The 24,316-nt window shown below is 39.6% G+C and overlaps 1 protein-coding gene and 1 long non-coding RNA gene across 6 annotated transcripts in view; one reads left to right on the top strand and one right to left on the bottom strand.

The window, feature by feature from the left end:
* The window catches only part of LOC308593205, a 751,641-nt gene that overhangs the window by 592,256 nt on the left and 135,069 nt on the right, over nt 1-24,316 (bottom strand). The window lies entirely within an intron of this gene.
* Nucleotides 1-24,316, top strand: part of ASAP1 (ArfGAP with SH3 domain, ankyrin repeat and PH domain 1) — a 142,112-nt gene that overhangs the window by 86,832 nt on the left and 30,964 nt on the right. For all 4 annotated transcript variants that reach the window (XM_081204431.1, XM_081204428.1, XM_081204429.1 and 1 more), the window contains 7 exons: nt 1,465-1,551; nt 8,297-8,397; nt 9,031-9,100; nt 18,830-18,917; nt 19,249-19,297; nt 22,793-22,956; nt 23,153-23,286. In XM_081204431.1, coding sequence (XP_081060557.1) covers nt 1,465-1,551; nt 8,297-8,397; nt 9,031-9,100; nt 18,830-18,917; nt 19,249-19,297; nt 22,793-22,956; nt 23,153-23,286 — 693 coding nt within the window. The remainder of the gene's footprint in view (nt 1-1,464; nt 1,552-8,296; nt 8,398-9,030; nt 9,101-18,829; nt 18,918-19,248; nt 19,298-22,792; nt 22,957-23,152; nt 23,287-24,316) is intronic.

Here is a 24,316-nt window from a genome sequence, read left to right as displayed (position 1 = left end):
CCTGTTTGGATTACTGTTTTTAAAATATTTTTGCTAAAGAAATGGAAAAGCATTTCAGTTTTAGGCACCTTAATATACAAAATAGTTTTTTACAAATCTAGTTTGAGGCAGCAACCTTTCAAACATTTGAATTAGGCTAGTTATTATGTACCCTAATTAGAGTTTTGTGATTAAGCAGTCCATATTTTTCCTAATAAAAACTATGTAATAAATTGGTTAATGATTTCAGTATGAAGTCCAGTAAAATATTTCCCCTTTTGTACCATTATGAACCACTTCTCACAATATTTGAGAAAGAATATTCTGACTAACGGTTTGAAAAAGCACCATCTTCTACTTGGTTCAGCAAGTTTCAATATAGTATAGAAATGAATAAATCCTAACACATACATATAGGCAAGAGCAATACAAACACACACTTTTACTTGGAATTTAAAAAGGAGTGTCTTGGACCTTTCCAAGAAAAACTGGACCTAGGGTATATTAATATGTATAATAGGCACATTATATATGCTGTTCTAGGCTACATCAACAGAAGTACAGTGGTGCCCCGCAAGACGAATGCCTCGCAAGACAAAAAACCCACTAGACGAAAGGGTTTTCCGTTTTTCGATGCGCTTCGCAAGACGAATTTCCCTATGGGCTTGCTTCGCAAGACGAAAACGTCTTGCGAGTCTTGCGATTTTTTTCGCTCCCCCCCCCTTTCTAAGCCGCTAATAGCCTTTTAGCCACTAAGCCGCTAAGCCTTTAATAGCCGCTAAACCGCTAATAGCGCTAATCCGCTAAGCCGCTAATAGGGTTGCTTCACAAGACAAAAAAACCGCTAGACGAAGAGACTCGTGGAACGGATTATTTTCGTCTTGCGAGGGACCACTGTATAATGTCCAGATCAAGGGAAGTAATAGTCCCACTGTATTCTGCCTTAGTCAGACCACACTTGGAATACTGTGTCCAATTCTGGGCACCACAATTTAAGGAGGATGTTGACAAGCTGGAACATGTGCAGAAGAGGGCAACCAAGATGATCATAGGTATGAAAACTAAGCCTTATGAGGAGTTTGCTATGTTTAACCTGGAAAAGAGGAAACTGAGAGGAGATATTATAGCCATCTTCAAATATCTTAAGGGCTATCACATGAAGGAGGGAGCAAGCTTGTTTTCTCTTGCTCTGGAGGGTAGGACTCGAACCAATGGCTTCAAGTTGCAAGAAAGGGGATTCCAACTAAACATTCAGAAAAGCTTTCTGACAATAAGGGCTGTTTGGCAGTGGAACAGACTCCCACGAGAGATGGTGGACTCTCCTTCCTTGGAGGCTTATAAGCAGAGGTTGGATGGCCATCTGTCATGGATGCTTTAGCTGAGATTCCTGCATTGCAGGGGGTTGGACTAGATGACCCATGGGGTCCCTTCCAACTCTGCAATTCTATTTAAAAACTGAAGTAGTGTTTGGTCATTTTACTCTAGATAAAGCAGACACAAGATGAGGAGAAGAAACAGCTCACTGCACTCAGAGACTTGATAAAATCTTCGTTACAGCTCGACCAGAAGGAGGTAAGGATCTTAAGCAAACTATTAGTTGGGGGCTGAACTTATCTGAGTTTATTAAAAGTGCACAGTTACATGTACATTAAAGTACATAATGCCAGTGTTTGGACATAACTAACACTCACTCTTGGTTTAGCCAAGTAATACATGAATGAGCTTAGCTTCCTCCTGGGCTCGTGTGCCTTCCCTCCTTTTCTCCTCCCAGTCATGCAAGCAAAGGTGTTCAAAAGCTTTTGCTTTTTATTAAGCCCTGTTTGTTTCATCCACATAAGGGGAAATGGTCTTTTGCTATGGCTTTTTTAAAAACAAGAACAAAAGGGGAAGGAAAATCCCATGCCTTTCAGAAAAATCATTGTAGGCCCAAAAGCTTTCAGAAAATTATAGTTTCAGGGGCATGCTTTTTAATAAACAGTTCTCACATCCAAGCAAAACTGGTGATAATTGTTTCTAAAATGTGCCCTTGAAGACTTTTTAAAAAAACATGTTGGGCCTACAATACAGTACATTTCTAGTACCTGGAGTGCTCATCCCCTCCCCTCACAACATTTTTATTGCCTGATCGATTGTGCTGTCTCAGTTTTGTGGTGGTTTCAAAGCAAGCCAATTTTAACCCATGTTTTATGATGCTGGCTAACTATGCTTCATGTTAAAAACTTAATCCCTGGTTTGGATGAAATTCAAGCTGAGTTAGCCAAAGTGAAAGCTTCCAAAGTAGTCCTTCTTGGCTGCAGAGGAGGAGAGGGAGGAATGTGTGGGCCCAAAAAGAGGATTAGACTCATTCACATAGCACTAAATTATACAGCACTGAATGCAGCTAATGTTCTCTCTCAATAAGTGCATGTAGTTCACAGTTGTTATGCTGTGGATTTATGATAAGGATCTGCCATGTCTGTTACCCACTGGATCTTTTTCTGTGTCTGGTGCTTGCTTTCCTTATTAAGTACTGCTCAAAATTAATGTTCAATTCGGTGGAGATTCAGTTTTCAGTAGTGGCACTATTTCAGATACTTAATATTCAGAACACATACTCAATACTCAGAAGCCAGAAATGCCCACTGATGAAATCATACAGATTAACTAGTCCAGGAACTTTAGAAAGGCTGTTTCATACACGAGGCCAGTGATTCCCCAACTTTCACCCCACCCCCTCGGACCACTTGAAAATTGCTGAGGGTCTTGGTGGACCACTCAATGATTTTCTGTCTCTTGTAGCACTTGTAGTGCACTATCCTGGCTGCTGTATACTTTTTTAAATTGTAATTTATTGCTTCTTTTACTTCTTATATATTGTATTTTCTTGTATTACAATGTAAGAAATAAAAGATGCCAGTAAAATTTAATACAATACAGTGGTACCTTGGTTCTCGAACTGAATCCATGCCAAAAGTCCTTTCGACTTCTAAAAATGTTCGAAAACCAAAGCGCAACTTCCGATTGGCTGCAGGAGTTTCCTCCACTCAAGTGGAAGCTGCAGAAGCAGCGTCAGATGTTCAGCTTCCCAAAAAAGTTTGCAAACCGGAACACTCACTTCCGGGTTTGCGGCGTTCGGGAGCCAAAACGTTCGAGTCACAAGGCGTTTGAGAACCAAGGTATGAATGTAGTTGTGCTGTCTTTCATCTTTAACTACAAATCACCAGATACACTGCGAACTACATGATGATGCTTGCAGACCAGTGGTGAACCATAGACTCCAGTTTGGGAACTCCTAAACTAGGCCGTATGACCATGATGTTCAGAAGTGTACCACCAGCTTTGTTAGCCAGAAAATCATCCTACACAAATGCCGTTTTTAACTGCACATTTTAAAGGCAGCCAAAATGTATTTTGGGTTCTATGCACAAAAAAGTATACTAATTATTCTTGAAGCAGATGGTCTGTTTAATTAACCATAAAGATTACATCTTTGTGAGAAGTTAACAAATGTCCACCTCTTGTGTTGAGAAAACTTAAACTTGTATACTTGACATTGGAATTTCATATTCTCTTTTTCTTACCATGTGAAGGAACCTCTGTCCCACAGGCTCATCTCAGGGGGTCCAATTTGACCCACAAGGTTGTTTTCCTCTAATCACACCCACCTGCCCTTAGCATGACATCAGTTGGTGGGCATGAGGTTGGAGTTAAAATTCTGCATTGGCTGAACTGGGATCACATGCATGCGTCTAAGGGACGCGGCTGGCGCTGTGGTCTAAATCACTGAGCCTAGGACTTGCCGATCAGAAGGTCGGCGGTTCGAATCCCTACAACGGGGTGAGCTCCCATTGTTCAGTCCAGCTCCTGCCCACCTAGCAGTTCAAAAGCCTGCCAAAGTGCAAGTAGATAAATAGGTACCGCTCCGGCGGGAAGGTAAACAGCGTTTCCGTGCGCTTCTCTGGTTCACCAGAAGCGGCTTAGTCATGCTGGCCACATGACCCGGAAGCTGTCTATGGACAAACGCCGGCTCCCTCGGCCTATAGAGTGAGATGAGCACGCAACCACAGAGTCGTCCATGTCTGGACCTAACGGTCAGGGGTACCTTTACCTTTACCTAAGCTATCAAGATTTAACCCCGCTCATAAACTGATGATCAAGGATTAAATCTTGTTCAGTTTCCAGGATATTATGCAAACGCTTTACAGATTCAGGAAAGGGTTTACATGGAAACCGCTGCTAAAAGGAAGGTTTATTCCTTTCGTTTAAGCAGGGGGTTCCAACGCAAACCCCTTTCTCATTCAGGAGGGTATTTCCATTGGAATCTTGCTTAAAATGAAGGGCTGTCAAATGGCTCTGTTGGGAACAGGGATGTGCAGCCCAAACAAATATTTAACATCCCTCCTGACAGCTGCCAAGCAGGTGTTAAATTCTGTTAAATTCTTCAGGAGGATGGGAGAAAGAGGCGCTTTGCCAACCCTACGATTGGTGCTTCCAGCTGGCTCTTTGGGTGCATTGAAAACCGCGCATATGGGATTTTGACAACTGAGTGGTTCTGGTTATCTTCAAATTTGGCCCGTGAGTCTGAGCCTGATGAGGATCTGGCCCATAGAACTAAATAGTTTCCCCACCCTAACACAGACTGAACTATGTAAATAACTGTGTTAATTTAAGTTGATTAATAGTCCACAGACCTTTAAATGACAAAACAAAACCTTCTCAGATATTTGATTCCATACATTTGAGTGTAAAGAACCCCTAAAATGCAGAAAGACCTTCCAACAGAATGATTAAAAGTTAAATATTATGATGGGAGGTAGTCCAACAATATCTGGAGGGTCACAGGTCCCTATCCTTCCCCTAGTTATGTACTGTAGCATAGGCAGCTTAATTGCGAATCCTAGTAACATGTATACACACTTTAAAGAACACTAAATTTATTTAGTTCATAGCTAATTAAAACTAGCAACATAAGGGTGAGGTTGTGAACCTGGTCGTTGCTAAGATTGTACACCAGATACTACAGTAGTGTTACAAGTGACCTGTAATAATTGATTGGCATCTGTATGTCAGGCAGATTCTTAAAGTATACTTAAACTGGCTTATTTCTTCATAAAAGAGCAGTTAAATGAATAATTGAAAAGAATTATAAATGAATATAATGGATACATTCACATCTGTATTCTGAGTTTCTTAGTAGGATGAATAGGAGGGGTAACCTCAAGATTTTGCTCTGTTTTGTGTGCGTAATTAAAATCTGTTTAGATTTTCAGCAGTGGTTGCAACTTTCATGAGAACAAATCACAGTAAGATATACTTGTTTACAAAAGTATATCATTAGAATACAGCTATAAAATAAAAAACCAATCTTGTGATATTTTGTTCAGTGACAGCATTATTGATTGTGCTTCTAAATTATTATGAGCATCATTCTACATTTAATTGTATGTGCTTTCTGCAAACAAAAGAGCAAAATATCAAGCTGGTGAAATATACAAAACATTTCTTGGAAGTATGTTTTCCACATGTATAATTCTCTCTAATTTCATATTAAAATTTGGCATTTAAAAACTATAAAACAATGGCTTAGTTGGAACCTTGTAATCACATTCAACTACATTTGGAGCCCAGGGAGAAAATTTAATGTAAGGAAACAAACTGCTTTGGGGCAGAGGAGTTGGGCCTTCTATAGAAACACAAAGAGCAAGGGCCATGTTAAAGGAAGTAGGAAAATTGTAGAAGAAAGACTTGGTGTAACCTTAGGGACACTTCACAGTACCCTGATGTGTGTGATTCCTAATTGACATGTTTCAAAATTGAAAGCCTTTTAGTGAGCAAGAAAATCTGAGTTATAAAACGGCTCACATGAAAAAGGTTAAGCATCTGTTCCTCAACCTGGGTGTCTCCTTCTCTCACAGTAGTATTTTGCTGCTTTTCATTTACCGTATTTTTCGCTCTATAAGACGCACCAGACCACAAGACGCACCTAGTTTTTGGAGGAGGAAAACAAGAAAAGAAATATTCTGAATCCCAGAAGCCAGAACAGCAAGAGGGATCGCTGCGCAGCAAAAGCAGCGATCCCTCTTGCTGTTCTGGCTTCTGGGATAGCTGCGCAGCCTGCATTCACTCCATAAGACGCACACACATTTCCCCTTACTTTTTAGGAGGGAAACAGTGAGTCTTATAGAGCAAAAAATATGGTATTTGTTGTTTTTTTAAAAAAGGTTAGGGCTTCATAACAAACATTTGTGTGTATTTTGCCCCTTAATTATTCTTTAAGATAGTCAACAAATGACTTTACTCATGAGATGTTTGTAAAAAATACCCCATAATACTGAGCCAGATTTTGCGGAAACTTGGAGAGGCAGTGATCAATTTTAAAGAAACATTTGTTTATCAATTAGGTAGTATTCTTTTTTTTTAAGTGATTAAAGATGTGCATTTTTAAGGAAAGACCTTGTTTGGTGTTTTTCCCTTAAAATGAATTTTTTTTCTATACAGTGTTGCATTATGGCTTTGAAATTATGGCATTTATACAGTAATCAGAATAATGGATATTGTCCTTTCAATTTGTAAAGAATTAATTTGGATTAGGTATGGTCTTTTTTAAAAAGAAAAAGAAACCCCCAAAGCTTTAATCCTAGATTTCTAGTGGATCTTCCTTTGCTGCTTTGCCAGCGTTGTTCATGCCCCTTTTGTAAAAACTCTTTCATCCTATCCCATAAAGCTATTCTTTTCCACCATAAGGACAGAGCTCCTATATACGTTATATTGACTTTTGGGGACTGCATGCCAGCAGTGGGTGTGGCCACCCCACATCCTCACATGCATGCACAGATGCATCTCAACTGCACCATGGAATCCTGGTTATATGATTGGCACAAGGTCACCCAGTGAACTCCATGACCGAGTAGGGATTTGAAAATCTCCCAGGTCCTAGTCTCTAATCACTATACTGGTTCTCAAACATGTGGCCCCCTGGGACTGAACTTCCATCATCCCTGATCATTGACCATGCTGGATGGTAGGGCTGATGGAAGTTTGAATTCAGCAACATCCATTCAGATCCATTTTTAGGTTGTTGTTGTTTTTTTAAGAAAAAGCTTTTGATTGTATGGGCAGGTTGCCTTCTGAGACCACCTCAACCCAGTATTGCTCAGTTTTTACAGAAGGCCATAACTGCCCATAAGGAGAACATCAGCTGATAGGTTATATAGCACTTGCAAGCTATATTTTAGAACCTAGTTGTTCACCAAAAGTAAGAATTTGTAAATTAATTCAGATGCTACTTTCCACTTGATATTAAGGAACTTAACCCAGGAAGAGCATGGCATATTAATATCAATCAAAACTTGAAGATGTGGAATCTCTTCGGCTTTGAGCCTTGCTCTGCTAATGGAATTGCAGGAATTAAAACTTGAGGAAGAGAGGTGGTAAAATATAGGCTGAATATTAGTAGAAATAATCTTTGTTTCAGATTCACCAGCAGCTTTATGAAAACGCTTTAGCTGTGGAATGGTTATCCTTCGTTGCTTACCAAGCTAGTCCTTCTTTTTCCCTTTTTGTGAGGAGTTGTGAATCATTTGTCCATTACCCAGCAAGCATTAGCTATGAAACATCTAAACACAGCTATTTCTACAGATGCCTATCTGTGCCTTTTCTACAGACTGAAATGTTGGAATAAAGAGACTGCAAAATGCACATGAATATACTCCTTTTAACAAATGCTGTCTTAAAATATTCTACTTTTTTCTTCCTATGTTGCCTTTGCCTTTCCTGATCGAAGTCTAGGAGAGTAAGTCAAAGCTTTAATGAATCATTGCTTATTGTAGTGAATTTGTACAGCTTTTAGTAGCTGCATTCATTCATTCATCAGCGGTATATGTGTATCTATATATGCATACAGGCATGCACACACTTGTATACATTGGATTTCATTCCACCCCTTCTAAACCATCAGCTAAACCAATTAATATAATTTGGTAAAGCTAGTTAAATAATGAAAATATTTGTATTGCAAATACACTTTGGGTGTATAGCTTACTTGATTCTTCTATGTGCAGTGTTTTGCCAAACATTTTTATTTTTCCGCAAAAACGTTCTGGATTTTTTTTTTTTTTTTAGTAACACCTTCATCGCCTTGTGAAAACATACCATTATCCTTTACATGCTAAAGAAAACTGTCCATGTAAAAAGTTGGGACTGTTGTTCAAAGCAAGATAACTGTGTTTTTGTATAGCGGTTCTATAAATGGAGGGATTGAAATGGTATTAAGAAAAGAGGGCTTGAAAACTAATAAGGAAAAGGAGAAACATTATTTGTTCCTTTATGTTCTCTCTAGGATTCACAGAGCAGGCAAGGAGGATATAGTATGCACCAGCTTCAGGGAAATAAGGAATACGGCAGTGAGAAGAAGGGTTATCTTTTAAAGAAGAGTGATGGGTAAGTACTTAAGAGCACAGTATTTGATAAGTGGAATCAGCCAGTGCTGTAAAATGTATGGTGAGGGCCCCTGCTGTACCGGCATAAGTCTTCTATTTTAGCTTATGATATTGTGAAACATTACATTACAGTAATACCTCCGCGAACGTCCGCCTCGTCTAGCATCCATTCCAACGAACATCCGCAGCAAACCTGGAAGTACCGGAACAGGTTACTTCTGGGTTTGCCGCATGTGCAGAAGCACTAAATTGTGCTTCACGCGTGCGCAGACACGGCGCTTTGCCCTGCTTCCGTTCCAAGGCTCCAGAACGGATCCCAGCTGCAAAGCAAGGTACAACTGTACTTGAAAACTGACTTAAGCTGAAATCTTCTGAAGTGCCCAAAAGTCTTGTAATTGTCCAGGGAATGACCTATTAATTCATTTACCATTCAGAAATGAACGGAACTGGGTGATCTTCACAATATTTTGCATGCCATATCCGTGCTGCTGCTATCATGTGAAAATTATTGATGTTGTTTTTTTCTTAAGGTACTAGGAAAATTAAAGGATCAAGCTTTAAGTACAACAAGTAGTTGCAATAATATTCCTAAAGCTTTTTTTTTCCCCCTATGCCACGTTCCTTCCATATTTAGCCTACGGAAAGTTTGGCAAAGAAGAAAATGCACTGTCAAAAATGGTATTCTGACCATATCACATGCAACCGTAAGTAGTCTTTTATACTGCACCTTTTATATTCAATTATACCCCAACTGCATTCTGCTCCAGTTAATGTAACTTTGATATAGTTACAGATCGTGTGTGTGTGTGTTTGTATTAAACACACATAAAAACGCTTGCACATAGATCTAAACTATCGTCTTGTATAGTTTGGTCCCTAAAATATAATTAGCATTGCATTGAAATTTACACAAATTTTAAATTTAATATTCCACTCTGTTGGGTCTCTCTCAAAACCGCTAAAAACACACAAAGTAATGAGACATTTTTATTTTGTTGTACTTTTTACGTTAAGGATGGTGTTTTTAAGTTTCCCAGCCTTCTATGAGCTGGTAGCTTGCCTCTCATTGAGTACACCTTGAAATTATATACTGTTGGTAAGTCTGCTCTCTAGTTTTGGTAAAACTCTTGAAACAGCTGCTTCTTTTATGTCACTTTTCTCAAGTTAAAGAGGGTTTTATACTACCCAAATTCTGTCCTCCAATCTAAGTAATTAAAGGTTTGGAGTGAAGCTTCTCCCTTACTCAAATAGTTTGGATCTTAACGGTGGTGGATTTTCTTCTTCATGTTGCTTTTCGCTGACAAATAGGAACTTTTTGAACAGTCGTCTGTACCTCTTGCCATTTAATTAGTGGTTACCCTCCACCACTCATACTACTATTTCATTCTGCATCTTTAGTTTTGGTATAGCTTTGTGCGTTAATAGCAAATGTGAAGCTCCATCTGAATGTACGCCTGTGTCCATTACTGATGGTACCATATCTGGTTAAACACTGTGGCCTTTTAATTAGCTGTAATCAGACACAGGTGGCTACAGATGAGCAAGTGTCTCATGATGGCTGCTTAATTGGAAATGCTGACTTCACAGGGTGAGCTGTTAGTCTGGTGGAATTTGCAACATAGTAAAGTCTAGTGTAACCACATCACTGATCACCCACCTTCAATGTGCTGAGGCAGTGCTTTGGCGATAGCAGATGACATGAACAGCTCGTTCTGGCAGATGATAATGAACAGCTCATTATGTGACAGAAGACATCCCATGGATTTTTTTTAAATTCCCATCACAGGGCTGTTACTCATCTTTATCCATAATAAATAAATAAGCCAGCTTTTCTTCAAGGAGCCTTTTCCTTTATGGTACAGTGTTCAATAAGAAAAGTGATTTCTTTATATGCCTTGCCTTAAATGGGTTCTAGTCATTGTACCAAATTCCAAATGTGAACATGGTTGTTTTCACAACATGTTCATACAGCAGCAGATTTTTTTAAGTCTACAAATCAAGTATGTAGAATTTGTACACGCAGGTCCCGCTTTATGAACGCTCACTATGCAGAAATTCACTTATCAGAACACAAGGAATTGGTACCCAAACCTCACTATATGCAATGCACATTCAGATATCCAAACAGAAAGCATTTTTCTACTTCCTTGTTTGCCTTTTGCTGGTTATCCAAGGGAGGGGGGGGGAGAATCGAACAGCATTTTTTCAGGGGTTTCTGGGTTTTTTGTGTGTTTTTGGATCAAAGTTCCATGGTCAGAAACACATTAGAACTTTTACCATAGGAATTAATGGAAATCATTGACTCATAATGTGAATGCTCACCCATTGAATGATTTCCAGGGAACACATGGTGCTTGTAAAGCGGGATCTGCATGTACATTTGACTTAACATGGTTTTATTTTGCTGATGGGATTACATGACAAATTTGCAGAACTTTCAAACTGATAGGAAAATATAAAATATATAATTAATTTAAAATTTTGATTTGCTCCAAAGAGATGTTTACTTTCACCAGAGTTAGATTGTGGCTTGATTCAGGTTTAATGCCAAACCACGACTTGTTATTACAAGAATCAGCCTTATCCTCTTACGTTGCCCCTCACCTCACATGCTTCACTTTACATCAACCTTGGAGAAACCATAGTTTGTCATTGCATCCAAACTAGCAAACAATTGTTTGTGCGAGTCCTGCGAACCAAGTTGGAAAACCAAATTGTAGTTTGCTAGTTCAGAGGTTAGTTGGATACTAGCAAGTTAATAATAAAGTTAGTAACCTAGCAGGTGCATTTTATGCTAGAAAGTTTTGGTTTGTCATTGCTTCTGAACAAGCCCTTGGTCTTTTTAAATCTCTGAGATCATGTTTTACATTTGTTAGCAAGATAACTGGCAGATGATTTTTGGTTGAATCATCCTTTGCCTCCCCCATTTTTTTCTTTCGAATAGAGAAATCTAAGTGGCCTTTGGAATTAGAAAAGATATTCAGAAGTAAGGTTTTTTTTGTTGTTCATTTTTATATTCCTTGAGTAGTCATGTTTCATGATCATGGAAATTAAGATTTTATAAACTTAAAGGCTGTATAATATAGCCATGGATGAGAGATCAAGTGCACCCCTCAGGCACACATTCTGTTCTTCCGCTCACTCAAATTCCCCTCCCTTTTTCAGTGCTAATTATGGTTGTGTCTGCATTCCTGGATGCCAAGCAGAGTTAATTTTCAACCAGAGTTTGTAGTTCTGCAACAACACGTGAAAGCGGCTTTTAAACGTAAAATTGAAGCTAGCTGTGTGTAGCATTAAACTTGACGCATATCTAACACTTGTCATAATTACCACTAAAAAAAGGAAAGTGGGAAACGTGAGCAGGAGATGGAAGGATCAATATACATTTGTGAGTGGAGGAGGTAAAAGTTATAGATGTTTTTTAAGAGAGTGGGGAAAATTGCATCTATTCCCAACCCATAGTCATCTGTAGTCATTTCTGAGGTATTGGCCCTTCTTCCAGAATCAGCTTTAAGATGTGTCATTTACCATCTTGGAGTTAGACCCAAAGGGTTGGATCCAGACACACTCAGAAGAATTCCACTCTTCCTGGAGGAAGAAGTGGCAGCATTTCCCAATTCTTCTTTTCTCTTGAAGCCCCTGGTACCCTCAGGAAAGCTGCTGAGAGGGCCGTAGAAATATTATTGAGCTCAGCCTTACTGTCATTTAAACGTGCTCCCAGCAGCATGACTCAATAAATCTCTATATTGCCTGTAAGTGGTATATTAATCAGTGTTATATCAAGGCAAAAGTTTGGATTTTGATTGATCGATTGATCAGTGATGGACTCTTGCTCGCTATGCATAGGGGTGTGAGATGTCCAGAACATGTAAATGCCTGTCTCTTTCTAATTAAGTAATACAAGGCACACTCTTACTTGGTCTACTTTATGATTCCCCATGCTCTACATCAAGCCCTGACACACCTCTGTATCTCAGGTTGTCATGCATGAGTAGAAGTTTGGATACTTTAATAATGCTTATTCCAGCTTTACAGTATTTTCATACATGAGACATCTCTTGCCTTACTTTACACCTGGTTGTTATTAATACAGCAGTGAGGCATTCATGATGCAAATGAAGATCTTTGTTAATGTAGTCTTGACATTGTTAGAACTGTTGTAATAAAAACTCTTTTTTAAAGTGGTCATTTGTGAAACAGGCTTCTCATGTGTTTGCCCAGTGCAGGACTGGATGTTTTGGTGTCGACATCTGCAAATGAAATTTTGGACAGTGCCGTATTTATTTTAAAATTCTTGAAAATAGGGTTATTGGTAGCCTGAAGTGGAAAGGTTTCCTGATAATTTTCCAATAAATAGTACACACATTCCTTGTTTCTCTTCCCCTCCTGCTGCCTTTAAATATCACTTAGATGACTACTTTATCCTGTCTTTTTCTCTGTTCTTATGAGATGAATGCCAATATCTCATCCCTCTAGTCGTACGTAACTTGACTTTCATGATTTGAATTCAAAGGGTAAGGGGGAAAGAAGTTAAATATTAGAGGTCATGAAGAGGGAGGTAAAATTGTAGTGGGCAGATTTTTCTGGCAAACATAGAAATAGCAAGTGGTCATTTAAATACCAAAGATAAACATGCCATTCTTTTCCCATAGCAAGAATTGTTTTCTTTGCCATTTAAACTCACTGATGATATTGCTTTTAAGATTTTAAAACCAAACAATAAAGCACAATATTCATAGTTGCTAGCTATTTAAATTTTTGTTTCATACTTGCCAGGAGATGAAATTGAAGTGACATAAGTCTGTTTTGCTCTTTTCTAGCACAGCTAAGCATTGAAATAACTTTTTGGTAGTTAGACTTTTTGGGAGTAAGTGACCAAACAGTGACTTTTCATGACTGAAAGTGATGGTTAGTATCTCAGTACCTGTGGTGTGTGTGTGTGTGTGTGTGTGTGTGTGTGTGTGTGTGTGTATACACATACATACATACATACATACATATCCATTGGATGGTGAAGTATGCTCTGATAGAGAAAGCTTATGCTGTAATACATTTGTTGGTAGTTTCAGGTATCATGGGTTTACTTTGTCATTGTTAGATACAGAGCTGGATGCTAGGTGTAGAGCTGCGTAAGAAAACCTAACATTGTAAGTAACTTGAACCACCCAAGACAACACATTTAACTCAGTTTTAAACTATGCCCTGGCTTACATCCAGTGACTCTAGCTGTTGTTGGTTTGGATAGCTTCCGAAGCTACCTATGGAGAGCTGCTTCAGCACTATTGACTCCTTAACTCACTCACCCTTTGCCTTGTCGTATTCCTAGAAGTAGAGGAAGTGATTCTTCTATTTAGATCTCCTCTGTGAACAGTTTATGGCACCAGGACCTCCTGATGGCAAGAGAAAGAAAACGTTTTAACCTGTTTTTCACATAATATCACCTTTCACAATTTTCAACATAGAAATAGCTTATAGCTGTTCAAATATGAGCCACTGGGTGGTAATCATTAAAGTTTTGCTTAACATAGACCCATTGAAATAAATGGACTAGACTTATTAATGGTCATTAATTTCAGTGGGTCTGCTCTGAACAAAACTTAGTTGACTACCACACAGTATATTTTGGTGTTTTTACAGATCAGAGGTATTAGAATTTTTCATTTTCTTCTGATCATGCGTGTCGTACAACCCCAGCTTCTCCGGGCCCTGTTCTGTGGTGCAGGCGAGAGAGTTCCTAGCCAAGGTTGAGTGTATTCCTCTGCTCACCCACTGCTCCCTTTAGACCAAGGTGTCCCAACTTTCCATACCAAGTGGGCAAGGTCAACATTTGATGCCTTCTCGTGCCTCCAGGACCCTGTCAGAGCCCTCCTGCCTCCTTCCCAAAGCCCATTGGCTCACTTACCCAGCTTTGGGAAGGCAACACAAGGGCTGGGGCGGGGGAGTGTCAAATGTTGTTGAGGGCCACCCAAAAAGACGAGGGCTACATGCGGACTGTGTATTGGACTGCCCCGCTTTAGACTTTTGCACTGCCACCAGGTAAAAAAGTTATTTTATTTTACAGCACCGTCTATTACCAGCCAGCCTAAAATCTCCTTTGTTTCTCCTCAAAAACTACTCAAGGTTTGGGGTGTCAATTAATGAAGCAGAGTTAAAAGTTTGCTAAAAAGATAAAAAATAGTACCTTGTAGGGAAAAGGTTTAACCTGCCAACTTACGGACCAACCCAGCTCTGTAAGTGTGATGTTTGTATGACACTTCTTGATGCTCTTCTCCATGCAGTGTGTCTCCTTTTTCTGAGAAGCTGGCACCTTGAGTGGAAAGCCAAAAGCAAGTCCACATAGCCTGGGGCTATGTCAAGTGCGATCAACAAATTCAGGGAAGTTAAGGGGGTTTAATCCTTATATACCAGGCACGTCCAACTTTAAGCCGAACCCAAAAAAGGGGGGTAGATCACTGCCAGTTTATAACTCTGTGAGTAGATTGCAGTGTCTTGGGAGTTGGCCACCCCTGCTATATACAGGTAGAGCCTACTTTCAAACCATCTGGTCTTCAGTGAATTAACCACCATCCAATCCAGTTTAACAAGTTAATCCCGCCTGACTTTACTCCAGAAGTATCCAAAGCAGTTTACAAACAGAAGATAAAAATTCCTTATAAAACAAAATCAACATTAAAAAAATAGATAACGGATAATAATAATATAGTGCTGTGATACGGATTTCCACAAAATAATATGTGTAAAGCACCCAGGGAGGTATTCTCCTTCAAAGGCTGTATTAAGTGGCATGATTTTTAAGCCTGTCTGGTTAAAGCATAATTTATTTTATTGTTTGCTTTTGTTGGTTTTCTTCAGCAATTCGTTTTTTATTTTTGTAAATTGAGGCTGTTGTAAATTTTATATTCGTATAGGAGGGGTAAAATAGAAGCCAGCATAGGCTTTGTTAGGAACTTGACTGTAGTATACCACCCTAATTTTCTTCGTTGACAAGGTCTTATATCAGTTGACATCACTGAGAATACAATCCTATACCCACTTACCTTGGGAATAAGCCCCACTGAAAACGGCATGAACTTCTGTGCTGCCATGTATAAGATTGTGCTACAAGCTGGTCCAACGTGATATTTTCTTTTAAAAGCCCAGAGCGATACCATAAAGAAAAAATGCTATTTGTACAAATCTTTCCGACCGTGTTTATATGTAACATTTTTTGCTTTGAAACAGCAGTGTCCTTTCTCCCCAGCTGCGTATATCCATTATTTCCATTTTCTTTGGACTTGTCTGCTGGCAGTAATTCATTGAAACATCTGTGGAAAATAACCTCTGCAGACTTGACAAGAAAGCATTTGAACATACATTGTTCAAGAGCCAGAGGACTGTAAACCGAAGAAGAAATAATGTCCATGCAGTTCTGCGTGCAGATACCTGAGTCCTGAGATAAACCTACACACACAGCTAGTGAGGGTGGACATTAGCATGTGCAAGGTTTCGTACATCTACGTTAAGAAGAAGGGGACTTTGGATATGTGTTTGACTATTCTATTCATACAGACTGTTTGCATGGATGTATTTCACAACTACTCTCCAGGCAGAATCTCTTATTCTGTCACATGCAAGAGATCTGTGCCTGCTCAGAACAGCATTGAGAAATATCTAGATCCACAGCCCTTCATCACCTTGCACAGGGAACTTACTCCCTTGTCTCTGATAGCTCAGGGAGAGATCCAAGGCACCTTCCTCAGTTTCTTTGTTACTGTTGCCTGAGTGTCATAAGTAAGCTTTCTTGAGAACCTCAGAATTTTTTCCTTATCTATGCCCTGAAATGGGACATGAGTGGCACTGTGGGTTAAACCACAGAGCCTAGGACTTGCCGATCAGAAGGTCGGCGGTTCGAATCCCTGCGATGGGGAGAGCTCCCATTGCTTGGTCCCTGCTCCTGCCAACCTAGCAGTTCGAAAGCACGTCAGAGTGCAAGTAGATAAATAGGTACCGCTGAAGCGCAAAGGTAAACAGCGTTTCCGTGCTCTGCTCTGGTTTGCCAGAAGCGGCTTAGTCATGCTGGCCACATGACCCAGAAACTGTACGCCGGCTCCCTCGGCCAATAAAGCAAGATGAACTCTGGGACCCCAGAGTCTGTCACAACTGGACCTAATGGTCAGGGGTCCCTTTACCCTTTATGCCCTGAAATAATATCTCTCATATCCCATGGTAGATCCTCCATTCTCCCAAGCATCTCCGTTTTGTGATTAGCCATACTTCTGCATACTTCAGCCCTCTGATTTTACACTATCAAATTCCGGTTCCAGACAGATCAGTCCCTATAAGGATCAGGCAAATGATTGGTGTATATATATATATATTAGTAATATTTATAAGCAGCAAAAGATCACAAAATACCTGTGTCATACATTCTATTTTCAATAAATAAATAGATAGCATCTTAAATCAGATGCTACCCACGAGTTAAACACATCCTTCTGGCATCCAGTGAAATTTGTTACATCGTTGGAGTCTGCCTTAACTTCAGTGGGCGGTGTAATCAGCAGGATAGGTGGTACTGTTCTGAAGGACCCAGTCTAAGCTACCATGGAATGAACCTCCGTCAAACATGGCACAACATAGAGAGCTTTTGCAGAAGATTACAGGCAATGACCAATTGACATGTGACTCTCTGCATCGCGCCAGACCCAGAAGTTACTTTTAAAATGGCATAAATGGCCCTAGAAAAGCTCAGAAGGGGGGGGGGAGGCACTCAAACTGCACCTAACAGTCCCGCAAACCTTTGCAAGTGCAGTTAGTTGCAGGAGCCCTTGCACTAGCCTTTGAGACCTACGGAGAGTTTGAGCAATGAAGTTTGGAGGGAGCAATTGTGATGTTTGCAGACTTTCCCAGTGGCGTTTCAAACATACACAGTTTCACTGACACTCGCGGTGGCTCAGAACATAACCCCTGCATAAATGGGGAGTTGCCTGTATAGCGAATGGGCAGATACAGAGAGAGGACCCCTCCGATATCTTAGTCCCAAATTGTATAGGGCTTTGTGCACTAACGAGAAAACCATAAATTTGGCCCCTGGCATATTGGCAGTGAGTGTGGTTCCCTCAGCACTGGTGATAACATGTTGAAGGAAGGAAACCTTAGCCACAAGTCAGATAACGCTTTGCAGTAACTGCAGCTTCTGGACCAAACATTACAGCTCCATGTGGTGCACGTTTCAGTAATCCTAATTGTGAGATTGCCAATGCGTGGCCCACTGCAGCTATTAATATTTCTGTCCAGGAAAGGCTGGAGCTGGTATTCTTACGTTAGGACAGAACAAAGAGAGAAAATGAGTATCCTGTTAATCCCCAAATATCTAAATATTTGGGCACCACCCAAAGACTTTGACCTAGCCCGTGAAATGCTTCCAATCAAAAGCATTTTTAAAAGGTTATTTTTGTGTTGATCAGTGTTGCATTATGTAATAGAAACTTTATATTCAGAGGGTCTAGAATCTGCACAGTCACACAAGTCTGTATTTGGGAACACCAGCTGCTGCTCATGTCATTGTGGATTTTTTTAAAAAACACCACACACCCTAAAACTGCATGAATTCGAGATAGAGATTATCATATTTTTGATCAAGTATGGGGAAGTAGAGAAGGAGTGAAAAGAAGGCATATAAATTGCTCCAGGGAAACATTTGCTGGGCATGTGAGACAAGATTGCAGTAGTTTGATTCCTTCTGATTTACAAATCTTTACTAGACATTGCCCCCTTGTGTTCAAACTTGCTTGCCAAACCAGTAGATGTATATACTGTAACTTCTGAATTCAGTTCTAAAAACAAAATTGAAGAACTGTTTGATCAATGCATTGATGCTTGATATGGTAGATGTTTCTCCTATACAGTCTTTAACAAAATACGTCGTATGCACTACTTTGTATACTACATGCTGCATGCAAATGTGTTTTGCAGAATCTCTAGGGCTCCTTTTTCATCCCCAGGGAAGCAGCAGTTTGGAGAAAATGGGCTCTTCTCTTTCCCTGCCCATCTCTTTTGCACTCCAAACAACCTTTCTGGAGGCAGGTTTTTTTTAGGGCTGGGGGAGGCTCTCAGCACTTGATTACACTTATTTGCATGTCACATTATAGTTAGGTAGAAGCTGAATGAGACTGAAAACTAAAGCGTTCCATAAGGGATAACATAGCCAGAAAGTCATAACAAATTGATTACTCGGCGTTTTGAATCAAAATAGGTTTTCTTCTGATAAATTTTCTTTTAAAGAAGTTTGAATGAGATGGTAAATATGCAGTTCTTCAGTTCCATAATATGCTTATATTTCAGCATGTAGATGAGTTGCTGCACACAAGGAACATAAAAATGCATGGAAGAAAGTGGAACATCTGTATATTGTCTCTGAATCAAGAATGCTATAAATAACTTTTCTTTTTCAGTCAAACAGGCAACCTGCTAAATTGAATTTGCTAACCTGCCAGGTGAAACCAAATGCAGAGGACAAGAAATCATTTGACTTGATATCACGTATGTTATCTGTAAAGTTAATTAGCCTATGTATTGTAGATTTATATGAATTGGTTCTCATGCATAGTTATTCTACGTTGCATATTTGCTTTGAAATCAGCCCCTCCAGATACTTCTTATAAGTGAGCTAACTTGTATATTTCTTAATGTGATCAAAACGCTGTCTTTTGAAGTAGATATTTTTAAGGGTTGATTCATTTCAGCGTATGTCCTTGGTTGCCAAATAGGCTTGGCTAACTTAAGGCATGAAAGCTTCAATAATCTAATGTAAAGCCCAATGTATAATTCATTTCATATGTTCATTCATTTTCTTTACTTGTTTGTGTTCCAGATAACAGAACATACCATTTTCAGGCAGAGGACGAGCAAGACTATGTTGCGTAAGTATATTTTTGTTCCTTGACTCAGTGCAAAATGTTTGCTTGCAAAACTGGTTTTAAACTGGAGGCAATTGCTTACTACGTGCACCTCTCCCAGCAGAAAACCAATGGGAACTGCTTGCCAGCCACATTTGCCATTTTCCCTTTACGCCTTGTATCAAAGGAAGCTAAGAGCCCAGCCCATTGCATCACACTCTATTTCCAATTCTACCAGAACTGGTTTCCAGGGGAGAGTTGCCACTGACACCTGCCAATCCCCTTAAGAATATATTGTAATGAATTTGATAGCCCTTTCCCCTCAGGTGATTGTACTGATGCTTTCATGCATAGCCTGATTGTATGAAATCGTATACTTGCTTGTGCATAATTTTAATGATTTTTTTATAAAGAAAATTATGTTCAAGGCTCTCCGTTAATTGCCTTGTGCTTCTACCAAGCCCTTCATGACCAGTTCAGTTATTTATATAAATTAAATTAAATTAAATAAATAAATAAATAATACAGTTGTAGAACATACCATTCCATTTCTCTACCAATAGTTCCAGGGATGAAATCGTTAGTGGAAAGCTTTGTCTATGTCCCGTTCCCTCCCTTTCTGAGTTTTCTCTTGGGTGGAATCTACACACATATAAAAAAAGTTTTGAAAATGCTTTTTTTAAAAAAAGGGTTTTTAAAAATGCATTGAATTTTCCATAAGGCTCACCATTGCCATCTAGTGTCACATTGTATATTGCGCTTAAAACACACTTAAAATGTTTTATTTGCGCCTGTATAGCTAAGTCCCTAGTCTTTGTTCTAGTTCTTCAGATTGTTGCTTATCTCATGCCCTTGATCTGGCACCAGTGCTTGCAGAAGCCGGTTTTTAGGATGCTGATTTGCAGCCAGTGTGTTTGTGGGCTATAGGCTGCTATAAACTGGCTCACGTCATTGCCCTTCAGAGTTTAGCACTTGGTATCTGTACTGTCAAAGGGAAGTTTTTCTCTCATTCTTAATAGCCTACTATGTTGGCAAAAACCTGAATTTTGTTACTGAAGCGCACACGTTTTTTTCTCCTGTTACTCTGGCAGTGATATATACTCTATAAAGGATGAATCATATAATTTAAAAATACTTTCAGTAGATCGATTTTTTGTATATTTCATAAGGGGGGTGGAAAATCATATTCTTTCCCCAGCCTGATGTGAAATGAGTCATGCCCCTCCTGTGGCCTGCAGACAGGATTTGATTCATTGGCAGTTCACTTCTGGGAGGAGAATCTGTCCATTTTTATCCCTGCTTTCCTTCCTTGTATCATGGGCAGTAGAACCTTCCAAAGCAGGTACTTACAGGAGCAGTGTTGAGTTAACGCTTTGCCTTTACTGTTACCTACTTTTCCCCCAGGCTAGGACTAGTAAAAGGGACTTCATGGTAAATCCACCATGTGGTTCCTGTTCTCTGCCATCTGTCATTTTGGGTTGCTGCAACAGACAGCCTGGGCCTGAAACAGCTTTCTTCCAGTCATACAGAGAGAAAATGCCATAGTTTGTGCTTGCCTGAGCCTGCCTACCCTTTGTCCATATATAGTTTTGCATAGAAACAGCTTTTTGTGTTCTGTGGTCCCTCTGAAACAGGATGCTTGGGCTACACTTCCCCTTTCCATACTTCTAATGTGCAAGGGAGGCGGAGGACTCTACAGGGAGGAGGTATGGAGCATAACCTGCTAGTTTAGAATTTCCATCAAGGAAGAAGCAGAAAAAGATTGTTCAGCACACCATGAAAATTCAAGCTAGTGTAATTTCACATCAGCTATAACACAACCCAACAGAACAAAGTAATGGCCATTCGACTTCAGCTGCTTCGGACGTTTGCTACTCAGAACAGTGTTTAACACTGCCGATGCTACATTGGCCATTTTAGACTTGCCAAATAAAATTAAGGTGTGTGGTGACTTTAACAGCAATAAATGAATGAAAACGAATAACACATTTCTGTCTCAGAAATTTAACACATTACAGAGAATTGCAGTGCTGTTTGTTCAGCTCTGTTTTGTTGCAGACAATTATTTATAAATGAAACAAAATGGTATCATGTACCTTTTGTGAGATTTTGTTTACCTGGTTTGCAATATGCTTGATTATTATTTGGAAATGAGTTGTTCAGTTTTTTAAACAATGAGTTGTTTCAGTTTATGAGATCTATCGCATAAAGTAATATGGCAGCTAAAATGTGCCTATTAAAATGAGGTTAGATTTGTAATTTGGGGATGGACTAGTTACTGACCAGGGGTCAGCAAACCTTTTCAGCAGGGGGCCGATCCATTGTCCCTCAGACCTTGTGGGGGGCTGGACTATATTTTGGGGAAGAAGAAAAAAGAACAGATTCCTATGCCCCGCAAATAACACAGAGATGCATTTAAAATAAAAGGACACATTATACTCATTTAAAAACACACTGATTCCTGGGCTGGATTTAGAAGGCGATTGGGCCGGATCCGGCCCCCAGGCCTTAGTTTGCCTACCCATGGGTTACTCAGTTGGAGAAATGTGGCAAGTCTGTTTTAGCAGACTTTGCTAAGGTTGGTGTCCACTTATTCTTGCTTGCTCTTCTTAAGTATGTTTCAAATTTTGTACACTTTTGTTTAGTACTCCTTTTCATATATCCCAGTACGTTAGTTCTTTCTGTGGCAGTCTCTTGTCCTATCCTGGCCCAAGCCCAGATGTCTCTGGCAAATGTACTTTTCTATTAAGCTAGCAGATCCCACCTATATAAGTAAATATATTTATTCATAGTAATTAAAATATAATGCCATTAAGTATGGTTGCTTACCATACAATCCAAACCCTGATCCACTGTGCTTGATGGGGCACCTTAGCACACCTGCACAGGTGGGCAGGCAAAAGCTTCTGGTGATGGCCAGAAGAACCCCCCAAAAGGGGCATGAGTTGGCAAAGGATCTACTGGATCCTGAACCAGCCCTTCTGCCAATAACATGATGGTAATGGGCCTGATCTGGGCTTCCCTGCTGCACCAGCCTCAGAGCTGGCACAGTTTAATTAACATTAAGTTAGCTATCTCTTTAACCTTAACAAGTTAATGAACTGGTTTATTCCCAACGACTGTTATTTGGATCATAAAATCTTAGTTACAAACATTCCTTCTACTTCAAGACCGCCTCTCCTGACACACCATATGCTTAGCAACCGGAAGATCTGAGTTTTTAACATATTCCATAACTGCAGTACTTTAGTGGTTAATATTCTGTTGCACAATGTTGTCAGACTTTTTATTTAGTTCTATTAATATATATTCCCCACATTTTCTACTACTTTTCCTACATGTTTTATTTCTAACCTGTTCCATTTATTGTGTTGTCTTTTTCTACTGTTCAGATTCCTGTTTACCATTAGCATGTGCTATAATCTTTCTGCTCTTTCCTGCCTTCAGACAAATTGTCTTTTATAGATTTTTTCATTGGGAAAAGACTTTAAAAAACAACATCTTTGTATTTTAAATTAGATGGATATCAGTATTGACCAACAGCAAAGAAGAAGCTTTAAATATGGCATTCCGTGGAGAACAAAGTGCAGGGGAAAATAGTTTAGAAGATCTTACAAAAGCCATTATTGATGATATACAGAGATTTCCTGGAAATGATGTCTGCTGTGATTGTGGATCGCCAGGTATTTTTTACGTGCATTAAATATATTTTTCCTAATGTGGAAACTGTCTGCCCAAAAGTTTTATTTCTAGGGATTTATTCATCACACAGATTCAAAGTTTAACAGATGTATAAAATATCAATAGCTGTCCTGCTGTTATAAGAAGAAAAACGCTTTTTAAAATGCTGTTTGTTTTTTCTTCTGTTTTTTTGTTCAGATCCAACATGGCTTTCAACAAACCTGGGTATTTTAACCTGTATAGAGTGCTCCGGAATACATAGAGAAATGGGTGTTCATATTTCTCGAATCCAGTCTATAGAGCTAGACAAATTAGGAACATCTGAACTCTTGGTAAGCAACATAAAATTCACCAGGCTTAGAATTAATATATCTGGGCAGTTACTGTTAAGGAAAATGTTACAAAGATGTGGAAATGGCAGCGTGCTATATATATATTCTCGTCACACAGATTATGTTGCTTCCTGGCGGGCTTATATACAGTCAAGACAAGACAGTTCCCACCTACAGGTTTACAGCCTGAAACAGGCCTAGGCAAACTCGGCCCTCCAGATGTTTTGAGACTACAACTCCCATGATACCTCGCTAACAGGACCAGTCGTCAGGGATGATGGGAATTGTAGTCCCAAAGCATCTGGAGGGCCGAGTTTGCCTATGCCTGGCCTAAAATAACATGACATATAAGGGGGAAAGGACAGGGAGGGAAGGGGACTTTGGATATGTCTTTGACTATTCTATTCGTATAGACTTGTTTGCATGGATGTATTTCGCAACTACTCTCCAGGCAGAATCTCTTATTCTGTCCCATGCAAGAGATCTGTGCCTGCAGGTTGAGAAAGGCTGATCTAGATCCACAGCCCTTCATCACCTTGCGCAGGGAACTTACTCCCTTGTCTCTGAGAGCTCAGGGAGAGAGCCAAGGCACCCTCCTCAGTTTCTTTGTTACAGTTGCCTGAGTAGCATAAGTTCTTGAGAACCTCAGAATTTTCCCCTTATCTATGCCCTGAAATAATATCTCTCCTTAGCCCATGGTAGATCCTCCATTCTCCCAAGCATCTCCAGTATGTGATTAGCCATATTTCTGCATGCTTCAGCCCTCTGATTTTACACTATCAAATTCCGGTTCCAGACAGATCAGTCCCTATAAAGATCAGGCAAATGATTGGGGTTTTTTAATATTAGTAATATTTATAAGCCGTGAAAGATCACAAAATACCAGTGTCATACAACATTTCTGTTTTCAATAAATAAATAAATCTTAAATCAGATGCTACCCCTGAGTTAAACTCATGCTTCTGGCATCCAGTGAAAAGGACAGGGAGGGAAGAGGGGAATCACTCCAGCACCAGTGTCTAAACAGTTC

The sequence above is a fragment of the Podarcis bocagei genome, assembly GCF_964188305.1.
Source record: "Podarcis bocagei genome assembly, chromosome: 8".
Lineage (NCBI taxonomy): Eukaryota > Metazoa > Chordata > Lepidosauria > Squamata > Lacertidae > Podarcis > Podarcis bocagei.
The sequence above is the reverse complement of the archived record's forward strand: the minus strand, read 5'-3'. Positions and strand labels throughout refer to the sequence as shown.